Source organism: Microcebus murinus, chromosome 19, assembly GCF_040939455.1.
Source record: "Microcebus murinus isolate Inina chromosome 19, M.murinus_Inina_mat1.0, whole genome shotgun sequence".
NCBI classification, from domain to species: Eukaryota; Metazoa; Chordata; class Mammalia; order Primates; family Cheirogaleidae; genus Microcebus; species Microcebus murinus.
In genome coordinates this window covers 8,735,168-8,754,312 of record NC_134122.1, presented here as the reverse complement: position 1 = coordinate 8,754,312, position 19,145 = coordinate 8,735,168, and the positions used below count along the sequence as shown (strand labels likewise).

The 19,145-nt window shown below is 46.6% G+C and overlaps 1 protein-coding gene across 2 annotated transcripts in view; it reads right to left on the bottom strand.

The window, feature by feature from the left end:
* Positions 1-19,145, bottom strand: part of CLEC16A (C-type lectin domain containing 16A) — a 201,214-nt gene that overhangs the window by 126,544 nt on the left and 55,525 nt on the right. For both annotated transcript variants that reach the window (XR_012913481.1, XM_075995101.1), the window contains exons 11-12: positions 12,398-12,530; positions 8,497-8,597 (exon numbers count right to left, since the gene is read on the bottom strand). Coding sequence is in view for 1 of the 2 variants with exons in the window: in XM_075995101.1 (XP_075851216.1) it covers positions 8,497-8,597; positions 12,398-12,530 (234 nt within the window). In the remaining variant the exon portion in view is untranslated. The remainder of the gene's footprint in view (positions 1-8,496; positions 8,598-12,397; positions 12,531-19,145) is intronic.

Here is a 19,145-nt window from a genome sequence, read left to right as displayed (position 1 = left end):
TGGGCCCTGGGCCTCAGGGCACCAAACTTGAACTTTCTAGTTTCTTCTCCAAAACCGCTCCGTGGCCCATGCTCACAGGTTCTGGAAATGGCACCATGTGTCACACCGCACGCAGAGACAGGAGTCAGGGCTCGGGCTTCACCCAGACCCCTCCTTTGGTGCCCCTCCCATTCACATCCGCCAGGACTCCTGTCCCCAGCCCCACGCCTCTTCTTGTCTCCCCATCTTAGTAAACGGCCCCCACGGTTGACCAAGCCAAAGCGCAGGAGCCGTCCTTGACACGTCCCTTTCACGTCATTGCACCTCCCACATCCAATCCATCAGCACGTCCTGGCTCCAGCTCCACAGTTGTCATAAACCCTTCCGGGTTCCCCCATCTCTATAGCCAACACTCTAATCCAATCCACATTCTCTCTCCCCTGGGCTACTGCAGCAGCTTCCTAAGAAGGCTCCCAGCTTCCCCCCTGCCCCGAGACTTACTCCCCCACCCCCCATTAACCCACTTTGTAGCCAGAAGTTTCTTTTAAAAAACTTCCATCCGATCACATCACTGCCCTACTTAAAAATCCTTTAGAGATTTCCTGCTGCAATTGGAATAAAATTTAAATTCATTTCACGGCCTTCGAGGCCCTTCGTGATCTGCTCCCTGCCCTCCTGGCCAGCCTCGCCTTGGCCTGCTTTCCACTCCTCAAAGGTGTAAGCTCTTCCCCACCTTAGGGCCTTTGCACATGCTGTTCCCGCTGCCTGGAGCACTCTTGTCCCAGATCTTTGCAGAGCTGGCTCCTTCTCACTCTTGGGGCATCGGCTCTGATCTTCCTTCCTCAGAGAAGCCTTCTGTGACCATCCTGGCTGGTAACCAAGTAACCCCTGCACTACGGTCACCCGTTACTCCTCATCCTCTACTCTGCTCCTTTCCTTCTACCACTTGTCACAACCACAGTTGATCTTGTTGTTCACCTGGACAAGGCTCACGAGGTTTGTCCCAGTGCCTGCAACAGTACTTTGCCCATTGCAAGCACTCAGCAAACATCTGCTGAATGACAAGAAAGCCTTTCGGTTTCACCTCAGCCTGGCCTCATCGCTCCATCCCTCCCCCATCTTCCGGCTGAATAACTGTGAACCCACCCAGAGGGGTGCAGAGTGGGTCGGACCCCTTCCTGGCCCCACTGCCCTCCGGCAGCCCCCACACTTGTAGGAATGCGGGTCACAGTCGTGGCCTGCCCCGCGGCCTGTGCACTGGCTCCAGCCTGCCTGCCTCTCAGGGCACCCTGCCGCCAGGGACACGCTGCCGCTCAGCGTGAGGTCCGGGCAGCGATCCTACGGATGTGTCACAGGCTCTCTGCCACCCCCACCTCGCTCTGCCCTCTCCCTGTTACTCTTCCCACCCTCTGGCTGCTTCTTCCCAGTTCCCCACCCCACAGCCCAGGTGTCCCTAGAAATCGGGGCCGAGTTCCTGCAGGCGGGATCCACGCCCACCACCAGGCATGGGACCCTGAGCTGGACACTCTCCTCGCAGGACTTTCTGCCCAAGAGCGACAGCTGCTCTCTCGAGCAAAGGCCTCGTTCTGCCTGGAGTTTGTAGCCGTGCTGAGCAAACGCCCAGCACACAGCTGGTGCCCTGCACGCGTAATTCATCACCACCTACCTACTGGATCACGGTCTTTTGGAACCAAAGGAGTTTTCAGACAAAACAGATGGTCACTTTCAAAAGAAGGCAAACACACATGAGCCACGTAAATAATGTGATGCTTGCCTCCCTGAAAACCCTTCAGGGCCTCCTGCCACATCCGAGCACGATCTATTCCCCTGCAGTCACCGGTTCTCACTGAGATGAGTCCCCGCCACGCGGTGCTGTCTCCCTCCGCCACTCTGGTCAGCATGCCTAACTGTCCCTGGGGCACAGCTTGCTGCCACCTCAGAGCCTTTGCTGGAGCCTCTTCTCGGTACATTCTTCCCTCTGACCTTCATGAGGTAGTTCCTTCTCCTCACTCAGGCCTCCAACAGGCCTCTCCTGAATGCCCTGGCGGACACAGCACCCTGGGCCCTCAGCCTGCCCCATGCCCACACCCAGTTTTACTTTCACCACTGCATGTCTCCCCACGTGGAATATCTTACTTGCTTCCTTACTACTTTACCATCTGTCTTGGCTGATAGAATGCAGACTCCACGAAGGCATTTGTTTGGTTCACTGCTGCATCCCCAGTATGAACCCTGGCAGCCAATAGGGGCTTCCCAGATATATGCGGGAAGGGCGAGTGAATCAATAAAAGAATAGCATTAGCAGAAAATGGAAGAAGGAAATAAATTCCCTCTAATATACAGTTCTATTCTTCTAAGAAGAAATCCCTAAGAAAGAGAGGTAGGAAGCCCAGGCAGGACGTTGGGAGGGTGTCTCTCCAGGACACATGACTGCTGGCTGAAGGCACACTGCAGCACACACGGCAAGCCACGACGTCTCCACCCCCCCACGGGCTGGGGCTCCATGGAGGAAGCCCATCGAGAAAGCCAGCCACCCAGGAAACTAAGAGCTTGCCCACTGTACCTTGGAGCCCGGCATCGCCACCTCACAGACAGCACCTCCCCTGCTGAGGCCCTGAGCACAGGATGCCAGGAAGAGAGCAGCCTTGGGGACCTGCCACATGGCGGAGAGGCGACCGATCGGCACACGCTGGCAGAGTGCTGACGGAGTACCAGGCGTAGGCTGGGTACTACAGCACCAGGAGAGCCGTGGTTTCTGCCTTCCAAGGCCTGGCAGTCCAGACTGGCAGAGCGAACACGCAAACAAAAAGAGACATAAAAAAGTGCCATGGGAACTTCGTGGACATTAAAAACGTCTGCTCTACCCAAGATGCTGTCATGAAAACAAAAAGACATGTCACAGACGGGGAGGACATCTTTGCAAAATACACCTGATAAAGGACTTTACCAGAATATATAAAGAACTCTCGAAACTCGATGATAAGAAAAAAGACAGCCCAATAAAAAAATGGGCAAAGGATTTAAAAAGACTTTTCACCAAAGAAGGTATCTATATGATAAATATAGTATATGAAAGATATTCAACATCGTTATTTATTAGGGGAATGCAAATTAAAATCACCGTCAGATACTACTATGCACCTATTAAAATGGCTAAAATTAAAAAGGTGACTATACCAAGTACTGGTGAGGATGTGAAGAAACCGAACTTCCATACATTGGTGGCAGATGTAAAATTATATGGGCACTTTGGAAAACAATTTGGCAGTTTCTATTAAAAAAAAAAATGCAAACATACATCTTCCATATGATTCAGCCACTCCATTCCTAGGTATTTACCAAAGAGAAAAGAAAACATATGTTCATACAAAGACTTGTACACAAACACTTATAGCAGCTTCATTTGCAATGGTTAAAAACTAGAAACAACCCACAAGTCCATTAAAAGACGAAGGGATAAAAAAACGGTGGCACATTCACACAATGGAACACTCTAAACAATAAGAAGAAAAGAACTGATACCCACAACATGGATGAATCTCGAAATCATTATGTGGATTGAAAGACGCCATACAAAGAGTACACATTGTATGATTCTGTTTACACAGAATTCTAGAAAATGCAAACTAACCTACAGTGACAGCAAGCAGAAGGGCGTTGCTTGGGGAGCCGGGTGTGGGAGGAGAGAGAGGGCACGAGGAAACTTTTGAGGCGGAGGATATGTATATTGTCTTGAACTTGGGGATGGTTTCATGGGTGTTTACATATGTCAAACCTTGTCAAACTGTATACTTTAAATATTTGCAGCTTACTGTATACCAATTATACCTCAATAAAACTTTCTTTTTTTATTTTTTGAAGGTACTATACTTCTGGCCAAGATAGACAGGATTTACCATCCTGATTCAAGCAACTTAGAAAACAAGACCAAATATGTAAAACAATGGTTATCGGTCTCTGGACGAATAGGGAGCCTAGGAGAGGGACCCCTGAGAGAGAGAAGGAACAAAGGAGGTGGCCCAGGGACTGCTCTAGCCCGCTGTCTGGGGAGAGCATCCAGGCCTCAGCATAGGGAGAGAAAACCCAAACCCACAGGCTCTCTGAGATGAGAAGAAAGAGTTTGGAGTCTGAGCAAGTCAGGTGGCTAAAACTCGTGGGAGAGAGTACTGAAGAGGAGGGAGCTGCAGAGAGCTCTGGAGACGTGCAGAGGGCTCCTTGTGAGGCTTCAGCTAAGTTCGGATCTGCGCGTGCACGTGAGGAAAGGGAAGGACCTACTGGAATGAAGCAGGTGGAGCGACCTCTGGAGCTCACACGGGCTGGCCAGTGTGGAAGGTCCCCCTAACTGTGGGACATTACACTGTATAGAGTCTCAGAAGGGCACTGCCTCCCTAGTGGGGCCAAGTTAGCCCTAGACTACAGGCTGTCTGGAGCTCTAAGAAAGCTTCAAAGCAAGCCTCAAAAAGGATCAAATTGATTCCAAGTAACTTAACCAGAAGCCCCAAAATATTTTTAAAAAGAAAGAATCCAGCAATCAATGATGTTAAATTCACAGTAACTGTCAACCAATCAAAAACTACCAGGCATACAAAAAAAAAGAGGTGAGATCCAAAAGCAGGAGAGAAATCAATGACAGAAACCCAGCTAGAAATCATCAGATGACAAAAATAGAAGAAATCAGAAGGGAAATTATAAAATATTTTAAACTGAATGAAAACAAACTGCATATATCAAAATTCATTAGATACAGCCAAAGCAATGCTTAGAGGGAAATTTATAGCATTAGATTCACATTATAAAAGAAGAAAGATTTAAAAATCAAATACTGGTACAGAGAGGGTATGAAGGAAGTTTTTAAATAATGAAAGTGTAATGTATCCTGATAGTGGTGGTAGTCACACAAATTCATACATGTACCAAAATTCACAAAACTAAATATTAAAAAATGAATTTTACTATATGTTAATTTAAAAAATAAAATAAATTGAGTAGCTTTAAAAAATCAATGATCTAAGCTTCTATCATAAGAAACTGTAAAACAAAGAATAAATTAAATTGGAAATAAGCAGCAGTAGGTAAGAAATAAACATAAAAATAGAAATGAATGAAATAAAAAAACAGAAAAACAATAAAAAATAGAGTAGCAATAAAGTTGATATAATCCTCTAGCCAAACTGATCAGGGGGAAAAAAATGAAGAACCAAAACCTCAATCTCATGAATTAGAGAGGGAACATCACTACAGATTCCACAGACATTAAAAGGATAACAATAGAATATTATGGTCAAGTTCATGCAGATAAATCTGACAGTTCAGATGAAATGACTCGTTCCTTGAAAGACACAAATTACCAAAGCTCACTCAAGGAGACATAGACAACCTTGAAAAGTTCTATATCTACCAAAAAAATTGAGTGGTTAAAAACCTTCCCTCAAAGAAAATTCCAGGCCCAGATGGCTTCACTGGTTTAAGGAACATATAAGGAAAAAATAACTCCAGTTCCACAAAAACTCTTCCAGAAAATTCAGGAGAAGGGAATATTTCCTAATTCATCCCACAAAGTAAGCATAACCCTCACAGTAAAATCAGACAACAGAATTGCAAGAAGACTACAGACCAGTATCATTCATGAACACAGATGTAAAAATCCTCAAGAGAATTTTAGCAAATCATATCCAGCTTTGTATATAAAGTGCCACACAAGGTGGTACTAACCCGGAGGGAACATCACCTGAAAGGATCAGAGAGAGCTTCCTGGAGAGGTGACTTCTGGGTGGAACCTTGACAGACAAGCAGAATTTCAATAGGTGGTGATGTTGGGGAAGAGAAAATGGCAGGAAAAAACACAAATAAGAAGGTGGCAGCCTGTCCAGGAGCAGGGTGAATGCCAGGCTTCCAAAGGAGCTCTTTTTCCTGGGAACAGTCCCAGACCCAGGGCTGAGCCCCCTGGGACCAAGTCTGTGCTGTGTGACCCTGTCCTCCAACCATAACTGACTATTCCAGAGTTAGACACACCACCAAGCTCAAAAAATCAGATTTCTTGCCCAAGCATTTGAAACTTGAATGGAGCCAGACTCCCAGCCTGGGATTTGCTGGGACCAACTCAGAGCCCTTGAGGGATGGTCCATGAACTTTTGCTGTTGAAGTCCCCAAAGCTGGTTGTTTCCTGTCCTTTACTAGGCTTTTCAGCAATTTCTTGGATCCTGTGAACTGCCCCAGGGGCCTTCCTATAGACTTTCCATTTTAGCTTAAGTTGAGGAGAGGCAGTTTCTGCTGCTTGCAACTGAAAGAACATTAAAGAGTTCAGTGAGTACCATGACAGCCCCTACCAGGTTACCTCTACGGAAAATTCTCTCATTGCATAAAAATGTGAAAAGCCCTGGGCCAGAGCCAAGAGTCTGTAAAGGGAAATCCTGGGACTCAGATCAAACCTACCTGACAGGTAGGTGCAAGCTGGATACCCCAAGTGACAGGTACAGGAGGGTGGAGTTTAAGGGAGCAAGGCAGGGGCTAAAGGTTTCTGGATGGGGAAAGGCTATGATCAGAGCAGACTTAATGTAAGAAGGTTATCTGGCAGTGCTATAGAGGAAGGACTATAAAATGGCAACGTGTCTGACCCCTCAGGGAGGCCGCTAATTAACTAGTGCAGGTATGAGACTGTGGCTGCTGGAGTGACCTGCCCAGACCTCTCTTGCTCCCGTGCCTTTCTCACCTCCAGCACCTAGCTTGGAGCCAGGCACTGAGCAGGCACTCAATTAAAGTCTGCTCATCAGATAGGCTGAAAAGGAAAAATTGACAAAACTTGATGACTAAATGCTGGGATTGAAGGAGGGAAAGAGCTAAAGGTCATGGCAGTTTCAACCTTGGTTGGCAAATTCAGCTGAAACAGAAATGGCAGGAAATGTGACCAGGTTGGGGTATATATTATGGTTATGAGTGTAATGGTGGACAGACTATTTCAAGGTATTGCTGAAACACCTGGGTAGGAGTCTCCAGCATGTAACCAGCAGGAGCTAAGACTGCAGAGCCAGAATGAGGAGGACATAGCGCACGGGGGTGGTGGGGGGAGTGGTGGGCGTTCATGGGTAGGAGCCCGTCAGCCTCATGGAGTTTGGTTTATCCTTACTAACTGAGGCCCCTGTGTGCCAGACACCAAGCCAAGGGCCTGGAGAGGACCACAGAAGGCATGGGAGTGAACAAGACAGTGGAGGGACAGCAGGATTTGGAGCTGACGCCCTTCTTTCAAAAGTCTTAGGCTGTCCTTACAGACTTGCCCCTGAGTACAATGACTTCCACCTGAGTGGAGTAGCATGGTTCGTCCTGTCTACAGTAGGCAATGCCTGGAAAGAGCCTCAGTGCCGTTCAAGAGGGGATGGCAGCACAGACATGTGGTCAAAAAGAACAGGCAGTTCTGCATGGACAGGAACCCCTGTGCTGACACATGATGATGTGAGAAGAGAAGGTGAAAAACTGACATACAGACACCTCCATTTACAGTTAGGAGGGCAGTCATAGAAATAAAACCACATACACTCCCACTTGGGTTTGCTGGGCTATCTTTAAAAAGGCACACAAGAAACTGGTAGCATAGACTGTCTTTGAAGAGAAGAGCTGGGACCAAAGGCAGGGAGGATACTGTTTTCACTATATATTCCCCTGCCACCAATCAGCTTTATCATGATTAATGATTTAAGACTAAATAGTTTGTTGAGTGCACTTTAGTATCTCTAGCCATAGGCTGTCTTAGTAAAAATCGACTCCACCTATTCCCCAATACGCTCATGAAAAACCTACTCAAACATCCCTTGATGTGATATCTCTCTCCTCTATGCTCTTGGCAAGGGCTAGAAGGAATATTCCTAAATTCTTCTTTGAAGAGGTTCTGGCGTGGAGGTTTCAGAACATGCCTGCCAAGCTGGGGCTGGGGGGCCTCCAGTGACCACTCCCAGGAGCCGGCAGTAACAGCGTGGACGAAGGAGTCCCAGTGCGGCCTGGTGGCGCGACAGGAGCTGGACCCTGGCCACCAGCCCCAGCAGGGGAAGCCGGCGGACCACACCTTTCTTCAGAGAGGAAACCTACACTTCCACAAAACCCACCCAGGGTCTATTTTAGCTCTGAACCCAGAGCAAGAACATCAAGTATTATAAATAGCAAAACCAAGATTACCATTTGACTGATTTCAGTTCTGATGTTAGGAAAGAGGTCGGATGCTAAGTCAGTTGTAAATCAAGGGGTCGAAAGAAAACCACAGTGTGAACACAGTCATACCAGGTTAGGCAGCCAAAACCCTAACCTCCCCGCCTGTCCCCATATGGCCTGAGTAACCAATTCCTGTGGCTTCAGTTGGTAGAAAATCACCTGAGAAATTCTAACGAGGCTGAGGAGTTTTGTGAGAATCCACCGAAGCCAGAAAGGAAATCCTGCGTGGACAGTGCCTTTCCTTTCCCTCCGCGCAGCGGACGGGGAGGATGCCACCGAGGACCCAAGGACAGCCGGGAAGGCAGCGAGGTGCTAGCTTACCTTTATTATGCGACATGGCATAGAGGAGGCAGAGCACAAAGAGGGCGTGGTAATCGTCATCCGGGCTGTCCAGGGCATGGTATACCATATCCAGGAAGGGTCTGGAAAAGAGGAGGGGCATATATGAGTCCTGTGGCACACATGGGTGAACACCTCCCCTCTCCCACCTGCGCGTGGGGCACAGCGGCCCTTGCCTCTCACGACTCTGCGCTTAGGCCACTGTGGCCAGCTGTGGGTTTAGGCCACCTGTGGGTAGAGAGGCCACTGTGTGCCCAGCTCAGCACTAGGCACTGAGGCCACAAAGACGAATGAGAGATGGGCTCTTCCCATGGAAAGCTGCTATGCAGAGGGGAAACTGACCAAGGAACAGAGCACTTAGTCACTCAACAATCATCCATCAGGTGTCCCAGACACTGGGGATAATTGGCACAAAGTCCCTGCTCTTTGGTGCTTCCATGCCAGTTGGCAGAGACAGAGGACAGACAGCACTCCAAAGTGATACATATCACAAGAGAACAAAGAAAGTGAGCAGTGTGATAGGCTAGCAACACCAGACAAGGCATGAACAACACTCTGAACAAGTTTAAGAACATGGGCCCTAGAGCTAGACTGTCTGGGTTCAAATTCTGATTTTGCCTCTTCTTAACTGCAAACCTTCAGGCAAGTCACTTAAAACCTCTCCATTTCCCCACCTGTATGACGGGAATTAGAACCCCGCGGGGTTAGTGGGAGGATTCAAGCCCAGTGATGGCTGAGAAGCATTTAGCACAGGGCCAGATACCGTGGGAGTTGCCAGCACCTGGCAGCTGCTGTGTGATTTCTATTTCTAACATTCCAAGGGCACTTCTTCATGCTTTCACCTTGGCAGGGTCCTGGCCCAGCAATTTTTTGGACCGACTTCCCCTGACTGGTAAGATCGACAGCAAGGTCTCTCACCTCTGATGCTTTGTGGGCGAGATCTATAGAGTGGCTGCAAACACCGGAAACCGCACATCCCAAATGCTGCCCTTCCAGGTGAAGAGCTGGCCAGGAAGGCCCCTCAACACAAAGATAACAGAACACGCCCAGCTCGGGCCGTAGGCAGGAGGCTCTGATCCCATGACTGTCTGCGGCTGCCCCTCTGGACGCCGAGCGGGGGCCGAGAGAGCAGAGCACCTCAATGGGGGACTAAGGGCGCATTTAATCCCAGAAGGACACACAAGCTATTATCAACATGGGGTGATACCCTATGGGGTGTGAAACTGGGTAGGTGGAGAAACAGGGAGACTCTTCGCTGTAGAACCTTTGATACTTTTTTGGATTTTGACCTCTATAAATGTATCACCAATACAAAATATTAAATTGAAAAATGCAAAAGTAGTGAACATGTACTTGTCTTAACATTTCAAATAAACATGAGACACATAAATTTTTTTTAAAAAAACCTTAAAGGAGACATTTATGTTTGGTGCCTGTTTCTCCAGAACCCTAAATGGGTCAGCGCCTTTCAGATGTGTTGATAGTTTTGCCATGTGTAGATCTGGGGTTTTGAAAGCCTCCAGCAATAACACTTCCAATCTTAAGAGCGAGATAAAGTATAACACGTTTTATTGTAGACCAGCAACTTGAAATGTGGATTATATTTTCATCTGAGAATAAAATTAACAACCAAATGCCAATAGCAGTGGGAGGGTTGGGTGGATGTACCATTTTTATAAGATGAAGTGTTATAAAGCCATTAAGAATTTTGCTTACTAAGATATAACAAAGTGAGAAAGATGCTCAGAGTTTGATATTAGGTGGAAAAAAGAAGGAATAAAAAAAGATAGACATGGAATAGTCCAATCTACTGGGGAAGGGAAGGCAGAATTCCCAGAAAGCTGACACTAAGAAAAAACTGGTAAGAAATAACTAAAATGGTAGTAAACGTTGCCTTTGCTGCTATCATGAAGACTTTTTTCCTCCTTCTTTATACTTTTCAAGATTTTTCATTTTCTAAATGGGTTATTATCTTCATAATATTTAAAAGATTTTTTTAACAATAATATAAAAAACAATATTTTGAATGTTTCTCATTTCTTAGGCTTATATTTAATGACAAATGCAGACACAGCTCATAATATATGGGGAATATAAGAAGAGTTTACTTTTTACTACGCCGTTTCTTGGGGCAAGTAGACCAACGTGACAATCCAATTCACATCCTAGAGAAAAAATGGCCACATTCCCTATCCTAAGCACCCTCTCTGCCAGGAAATCAGGGGACAGAGGATGCAGCAGTTTCTCATAACCTGCAACTCTCCACCCCAGCCAGTCTCTTCCCTGGCCTTTAGCCTCAGACAAGAGCAGAGATCGTGTCCAGAGGTTCCGGGGCCTGCATGTGGCCTAATTCAAGGCACCTGTATCAGCTTCCACTATAAGCCATGTGGTCAAAGATGCTCAAAGTTAAGAAACAATCCCAATCAACTCTAAGAAAAACCCCTCTCTTCCCTGAAATTCAGAAAAAAAAGAAGTTATAAACCCCAATCTTCAAACATAACACTTTGGTCTGTTTTTTTTCCCTTTTTGTGGGTGTGTGTGTGTGTGTGAAGAAATACATGGGTGTTTTTCTCCCTTTAGCAAAGCTACAGTATTACCATACTATGCAAAATATGTGCTCTGTTTCCATTTATTAGATCCTAAGAAACTGAACACATCATGACAGTATTCACCCAAGAGCAGCACCTAATATTCTAGTAAGCAGATACACTTGCAGTTACTTAAGCATCCTCCACTGCTAGTCACTGGTGGCTTTTCCAATTATTCATATTCTAACCAATGCTGTGCCAAGTTTGGCCCCAAACTTCTATATTTAGAATGACTTCCTTAATTATCAGGACTTCAGGAGTAGCTACATTTTTTGCTGCCAAGCAAAATCAAAAAGGCCTTTATATAAGTTATAACAACTGATAGCTCACATCATATTCCAATGGTTTTTTACTTAACAAAACCTAAAATTGGCCCCCTTGCACATCTGTTAAAAATTAATCCCATCTGTTAATAATTGAAATATTTGCCAAGTGAAGAGACAAACAGGATGCAGAAGGAAAAATCAGTGGGTTTCAACTCTTCACTTCAAGTTGTATTAACAAATAGGATGGACTGTGTATTTCTACCACCCCACCCTAAGGGTTCGGGGACAGAGAAACCCTATTGTGCATTTGTTAACTAACCCTAAGGTAGTGTTAATAAGGAAGTTATTGCAGGCATCTGTGCAGTGGGCCACTTGGTAAGGAAATAACTGAGATGAGGATGCCCTCCCAACAGTTCTCTGCACACTTTGGAAGGAGCCTTCCACCCAATGCCATCATGGAGGGATTGGTGCTACACCAAGGTTCTGGGAATTGGGGAGTTGCCAAAGTCTAAGAAGATGTAGCCACTGCAGGCCGTCACTGAAATGAACAAACAGCCACAAAGGCAACGGCGGACAGCAGCATTCAATCGTGCCAGCTGAGTCATGCGGGCAGGCCCTAGGGACGGTGGGGTGTGTGGCCGTGAATGAACCAGGCAGGGGCATCCAAGCCCGCCTCCTGAGGGCATCCTTTCTAGAAGCACCAGAGTGTCTCCAGGAGTAGCCACTGGGAAGTGTGGCCCATTTCCTTAAGATGCGGCCCAGCTCCAAAGTGCTCCAGTGTGGTGCTGCCCTATCCTGGCCAATCTCTTTCCAAGAGGTGGGCACTACAGTGTCGAGTGACGGCTCTGTCCACATGCCTCTAGAGAGGAGTCGTGCCTTTGGGTGGCCCGAGACTGCAGAACCTGGGAAAGGAAAGGAGGCAGCACGACCTGGCTGGGAGACAGAAGAGGCCCTGGCCCAGGCACTCAACCTTCCCGCTGAGCCCATCTGCTCTTCCTGAGACCACGCTGGGCAGGGCGGCACAGCTACCTGCTCCACTGCGCACTGTCATAGCTCGTGGCCGCAGCGCTCTTCTCCTCGTCCGTGGTGTTCTGCTCTTGCACAGAGGTGCTGGCAGCCAGCTCCGAGAGCTTGCTGCGTTCCATGATCACCATCTCGATCTCTGGAAGCCAACATGGAGACCAGGATGAGCCCAGACAGCTTTACAGACCTAGATTTATACACATGCTCATATTCAAGAATAGTATGCACAAATCACTCCCGACGTGTCAAGCAAACGCCCAACAGTGGTGATCTGAACACCAGCAACACACTGGGGGAGAAATGAGACGGAGGCCAGAACCTCTCTTTCCACTCATCTCGGCAACACCAAGAAACGTTTGGTAACAAAACACAAATTGCAATCCATTACTCTATTTCAAGATTTTAAAGATATCTGTTTTACTCTACTGATACCACATTTCCTTCCCAAAGGATTTGGGGCAGCTGAGAAGATGTGGTTAATGAACATAACCAAACTCACGGATGATATTCTGAAGCTGCTAACATTTTAGAAAAGGCTCTGACGTGACTGAAGCCTTCCCTTTTCCACGTGCAACTTCTGGAAGGCAGAGAGAGGTCAGAAACCTTGCGGTTCCTCCCCCACCAATTAAATAAGGGCAACTTGTAGCAACCAACTTAAGCATGGGTGCATTTTTATTTTTTAGAAAAAGTTATGACCCACTAAAGAAAAACATCTTGAATTCAAGAGGGATGGTGGTTGGGCTTCACCATGTCCCTGTCACAGAGTTCTCTGCCATGTGGGTGTGGACTTTCAGTCAGCCAGTCCTTGGAACTCAGATTCAGGTCATTATTTAGGTCATTTTCCCCATCTTCAGGAGATATAATGGGGAAAAAAAAAGATGAAATGTGAACCTACATTTCTGTTTCTGGAAGGATGAGAATACATAACTTGGGCTGAGACATGGCCTCCACCAGGTCCTCCCCCCGGGGCTGGTGCCGGGGCCTCCTGACTGGCCTCTGCTTCCTTTCTCTCTCCTCTAGTTTGTTCTCCACATGATCCCAATGTGATTACAAGGAAATTAGCTCATGTCACATGTCACCTTTCTGTTTGGAACTCCCGATGCCTTCCCATCACACTCAGGATGGAATCCGAACGCCTTCCAGGGTGCAGGCCTGGCCCCCGTCCACCTCTGACCTCACCTCCGGGTCCTCCCTGCCTTACTGCCTCACGTCCGTCACTCCCGCTGTGCTGGGCGTCTCACTGTCTCTTCAACACCCAAGCCTGTTCCCACCCTGGGAACTCCACACAGCAGTTTCCTCTGCCTGGAAGGCTCTCACCCAGGTCTCTCCTCCCCAGGGTGACTCCAGTGCATCACTCAAGGCTCAGCTCAAATGTCACCTCCTTGGAGACATCTTGGTTGCCCACTCCACCCATTTTTTTCTTTACCTCTTTTAAAATTATTCTTAATTAAGACTCCACACTTTGTTCATATTTCATTAATTTTTCCCCAATGTCCTTTCTCTGTCCAAGATCAATGGTTGAATTTAGTTGTCATGCTTAGGCTCCTCTGGACTGCGACAGTTCCTCAGACTTTCCTTGCTTTTGATGACCTGGACAATTTGAGGAGTACTGGTCAGGGATTTTGAAGAGTCCCTCAATCTGGCTTTGTCTGATGTTTTTCTGATAATTAGACCGGGGTTATGGGTTTTGGGGAGGAAAATCCCAGGGGGAAGTGCTCTTCTCATCACATCATATCAAGGGCACATACTGCCAACATGACTTTATGACTGCTGATGTTAATCTTTAACACTTCGCCAAGCCAATGCTGTTCAGCTTTCTCCACTGGAAAGTTAGTTCTCCTCCTTCCATACCATACTCTGCGGAAGGACGTCAGTTAGCACCGGTCACATTAAAGAATGGAGAGTTATGTTCTATTTTAAGTATCTTACACAAACTATTTAGAATTCTTCTGTATGAGAGACTTGTCCTCCCTCCCCCCTTTACCTTGATTTTACTTCACAGCCTTTGTAACTACCTGGATTTTAAGTTCTCTATTGCGCTGCTTGTTTGCTGCCTTTCTTCCTCCACTAGAATGGGGCATCCTAAGAGTAGCTGCCTTACCTGTCTTGTTCTCCACTGTGTCCCCGGTGGCTAACACAGGACCTGGCACAGAGGAGGTGCACAATAGGTATCATGTTCACAGATAAATGGATGACTGCTCTAGCCCAATGCGGGAAGTTTTGGCAGCAGGCAGGGCTGGCTCTGGCCTGTGACCATAGGTCCACCTCCCCTGCAGCTGCCAGTTCCCCTATTCCAGGCACAGCTCTGTCCCTGCCTGGCTGACGGAGTGGGAACTCACCTCTGAGACCCCTTAAGGTTACAGTGTCAAGCCCTAGTGCCTTAGCCTGGAGGCCACTTCTGCTGAGACATGGTCGTCCTGGCTTTCGAATTTCCCTGGACACCATCAGAACTCTGGAGCAGAGGAGGAGTTTAAAGATAATCCACTCAAGCGCTCGTCTAATGTTTTAAGCAGCTGTGGGGTTTTTTTGTTTTTTTTTTAGACAGGGTCTCATTCTGTCACCCTTGGGTAGAGTGCGGTGGTATCATAGTAGCTCACTGCAGCCTCCAACTCCTGGGCTCAAATGATCCTCCTGCCTCGGTCTCCCAAAGTGCTAGGAATACAGGTGTCAGCCACAGCACCCAACTTGAATTTTGTTTTTCTTTTTTGAGACAGAGTCTCACTTTATTACCCAGGCTAGAGTGAGTGCCGTGGCGTCAGCCTAGCTCACAGCAACCTCAAACTCCTGGGCTCAAGCGATCCTGCTGCCTCAGCCTCCCGCATAGCTGGGACTACAGACATGCGCCACCATGCCCGGCTAATTTTTTCTATATATATTTTTAGTTGGTCAATTAATTTCTTTCTATTTTTAGTAGAGACGGGGTCTCACTTAGGCTGGTTTCAAACTCCTGACCTCGAGAGATCCGCCTGCCTCGGATCCCAGAGTGCTAGGATTACGGGTGTGAGCCACCACACCTGGCCCTTGAATATTAATTTTGAACGACAATTTTCCAGGGCATACCACCACAGAAAGAAGAGCGGAGCAGAGGTGCTCTAGAGAAGAGGTGGTGAGTAGCAAGCATCTCTGACTACTCCATGGAGGCTCCTTTCTGGAATTCTGGTTCTTCACACAAAACTGCCTAAAAGCCACTGGTTTGGTCCAACCCTAGATACTGTATGTGAGAGAACAGAAACCCTGAAGTGCAGTGACTCTTAACACAGCTGGGAATACAGCACTGAAACCAGGACTGCTCCCCCTTCCCCATCCCCACAGCACATCCTGGGGCAGGACCAGGCCCACGAGCCTCTCCGCACAGAACGAGGTTTCTGAACCTCGCTCATCCAGACAGCACAGTTGTGGAATGAGCTGTTCCACTTAATCTTCTACGTGAATACATATCAGTTCTTCCCATGTCAAAACAGGTTTTTGCCTCCTTCTTTTTAACAACTGTATCCAAACAATCCTTTTTTTTTGAGACAGAGTCTCACTCTTTGCCCAGGCTAGAGTGAGTGCCATGGCGTCAGCCTAGCTCACAGCAACCTCAAACTCCTGGGCTCAAGCAATCCTTCTGCCTCAGCCTCCGAGTAGCTGGGACTTCAGGCATGCACCACCATGTCCGGCTAATTTTTTCTATATATATTAGTTGGCCAATTAATTTCTTTCTATTTATAGTAGAGACCTGGGTCTCGCTGTTGCTCAGGCTGGTTTCAAACTCCTGACCTTGAGTGATCCTCCTGCCTTGGCCTCCCAGTGTGCTAGGATTACAGGTGTGAGCCACCACGCCCAGCCTCAAATAATCCTTTAAAGTACTATCTCTTACTTAGAGTCTGCCAACTCTCTGAACCTGTATGCACAATGCTGCATGGGCGTGGGAGTGGTGGGTGGTAGGTTTTAGGGAGAAGCTCTCCCCAGATTCTCACTGCTCTCATGGATTCTACGCCATCTCTAAAAGGGGGTGCCAAAGAGGGTTTGACCTTTCCTGATGATTCAGGGTCACAGTGAACCACACCAGGGCTGTGCTGCTTCTGGGCCCCAGCTACCACTTGTCCGTGCTGACGCTGTGCCTACCTCAGTGTGGCCTGGCTTCCCTGCCAGGGTGCCTGTGCCACGCTGCCGCCACCCGGAAGGAAGCTCAGTGGGCTCATGTGGACACAGATTTCCACTGATGGTCACTGAGGCCGAGACTCAGGCTCTGAGGATGGATTACCGGGGCTCTTCTGAACCCCAGTTACACTATGAGCCATTTTCCCTCACCAACCAGCCTTCCATTTTGGAGTTCGAAGGAACTGCAGCAATAATTTAGCTTTGTTTTGCTCAAACTTCAGTTATTTGCTTGCTTTTATGATTTTTGTCACGTCTGTTGCTGCCCGTATCGTTATGTATTTAATCATTTTATTTGAACCATCTCACTTTTTCCCCACTTAAATATAGTTTAAAAGGAAACTATAAATCACTATTATACCCTTCAGCCTAGCCATCCACTTGGTATTTATTGGGAAGACACACCTCCAACAGCATGGAAAAGCACAGGCGGAGGGTATTCACTGCAGTGTTATCTCTAACTGCAAAGCACTGGAAACTACCTAAATGTCCCGGCCTGAGAGCCTGGTGGAGTGAACTATGGTCCGTACACACTGTGCAGCTGTAGAAAGGAACGAGGAAGACCTTTGATGATGGTGTAATTTCCGGTGATATTGCTAAGTGAAAGAGCAACACGCCAAAGGATACATATAGTATGCCACCCTGTGTGTAAGAAAGAAAGGAAAAGAAAACACATGCAAATCTGCTTATTTTTACAAAAAGAAACACAGGAAAGATACTCCAGAAGACAATCGAGTTGGTTATTTACAAGAGATGGTAGAAATGAGGTGGCAGGGACATGGGACAGTGGTGGTGGTTGGGAATGCTTCTTTGAACATACCTTTTGGCATAGTTTTAAGTTTGTTAATATTCTGCGTATTTTAAAAAGGAAATGAAATCAGTAAGAATGGGAAGGGAGAACCCTAAGCTGAAAAACAAGGACTCAAATTTATTTAAAGGTGAGTGCCACGTCTACCCTGTAGGGAGAAAAGAACAGAAGGACAGACGGACTAATCCAAGGAGCTTATGAACACAACCCAGCAGGTCTTCTAATAATGTCATTTCATTATAATGTTCATGAGGTCACTGTCTGTGTGGGGTTTGCACGTTCTTCCCATGTCTCCATGAGATTCCTCCCACAGCCCAAAGCTGTGCACATCAGGTTAACTGGCATGTCCACACAGTCCCGGTCTGAGTGTGGGTGCAGTGCACCCTGTGATGGAATGGCATCTAGTCCAGGGTTAGTTCTCGCCTGGCGCCCTGAGTTGCCAGAATAGACTCTGGCCGAGAGAGACCCTGAACTGGGATAAGTGGGTTGGAAAATGAATGAATAAATGAATACAAATGATTGCCAAATAAAAATTTATAAAGCAGACAATAATCATACAAATGCATGACAATAACCGATGCAGTATGAAAGTGCTCAGGAGCCCACCATATTTGTGACTGCTTTTGAACTGCGCGGCTGTAGGAGAGGCTCCTGACAATTTTCCCTTTGCAAACATTTATTTGTTTATTTGACCCACTGTCACTATGACTGCTGTCACTCACTGATTCATCAAAAACTAGATAAATAATTATCTCACTTGTAGCTCACATGCATTTCAATGTTTAATATTAGAAGTGTCTTGGGTCTTTATTTACAAGTTTGGTGATGTTTTTGTGATCAAAAGTATGCTATAGAAACTTAGCTTCTGTTTATATCAATTAGCCTATGGGTAAAACTGGTTTCTTTATATGACGTTTCTCTTTAAGTTGCAGTTTTCAAGAATCTACTGAAGACGTCACAGGAGAACTTATTATACTTGACTTTACACCCTCAGTTGTGGGATAAAGTATTGGGGTGGACATGGGGGAAGAAGAAGAACTGCAATATCTTAAACTCTGTTTACTAAACAATAAATAATTCCGAGTGGAACAATTCTGAAGCTCTTTTAGATGTATCATAGGATTGAACAAATAATTGTGTTGACACTGTTGGGAGCCAGGGCTCTTACTGTGGAAAAAGAGATATATAAATCTGGAATGGGTGAGGACAAGGAAAAACCCTGTATAAATTGATTGGAATTGGAGGTACTAGTGAACTTATGATTTCTAAAATATGTATATGTATGCCTGTATAAATATGCACTTTGTGTGTATATACACATATATTTCCTAGCTTTGTGGAAAGGGCCAAATAGCAGACATCCCAGTTGCAATGAGCACATGCAGTGCCCAGATCTTGGCCTCTACTGCCATTGACCATGGAAAGGAACCAGAGCTTTTCAGAGAAATGGCTAATTCCAGGGATGGGCAGAGTAGGTACAAGATAAACACAGAATACCTTGTTATATCAGAAAGTGAAAGGGACTGCTCAAAAAAATAGTGGGGGCTTATCACAAGGACAGAGCAGCAGGCTTGAAAGGGTTCCCACAGGCCAACTCAGAGACAATTTGAGCACCAAAATAATTAAATATAGCAACAAAATATAAACCATTAAAAACTGGAATCCATGAGTCACTGCCAGTAAGATAAATAAATAAATTAGAAGAAGGAAGAGATCTTGCTCAGAATGCAGGGAGCTGACTTTTAAGAGAATGTTGAAGTTGGAAAATCATCATTCTGTGATCATCATGGCAAAGATGGATCAGGC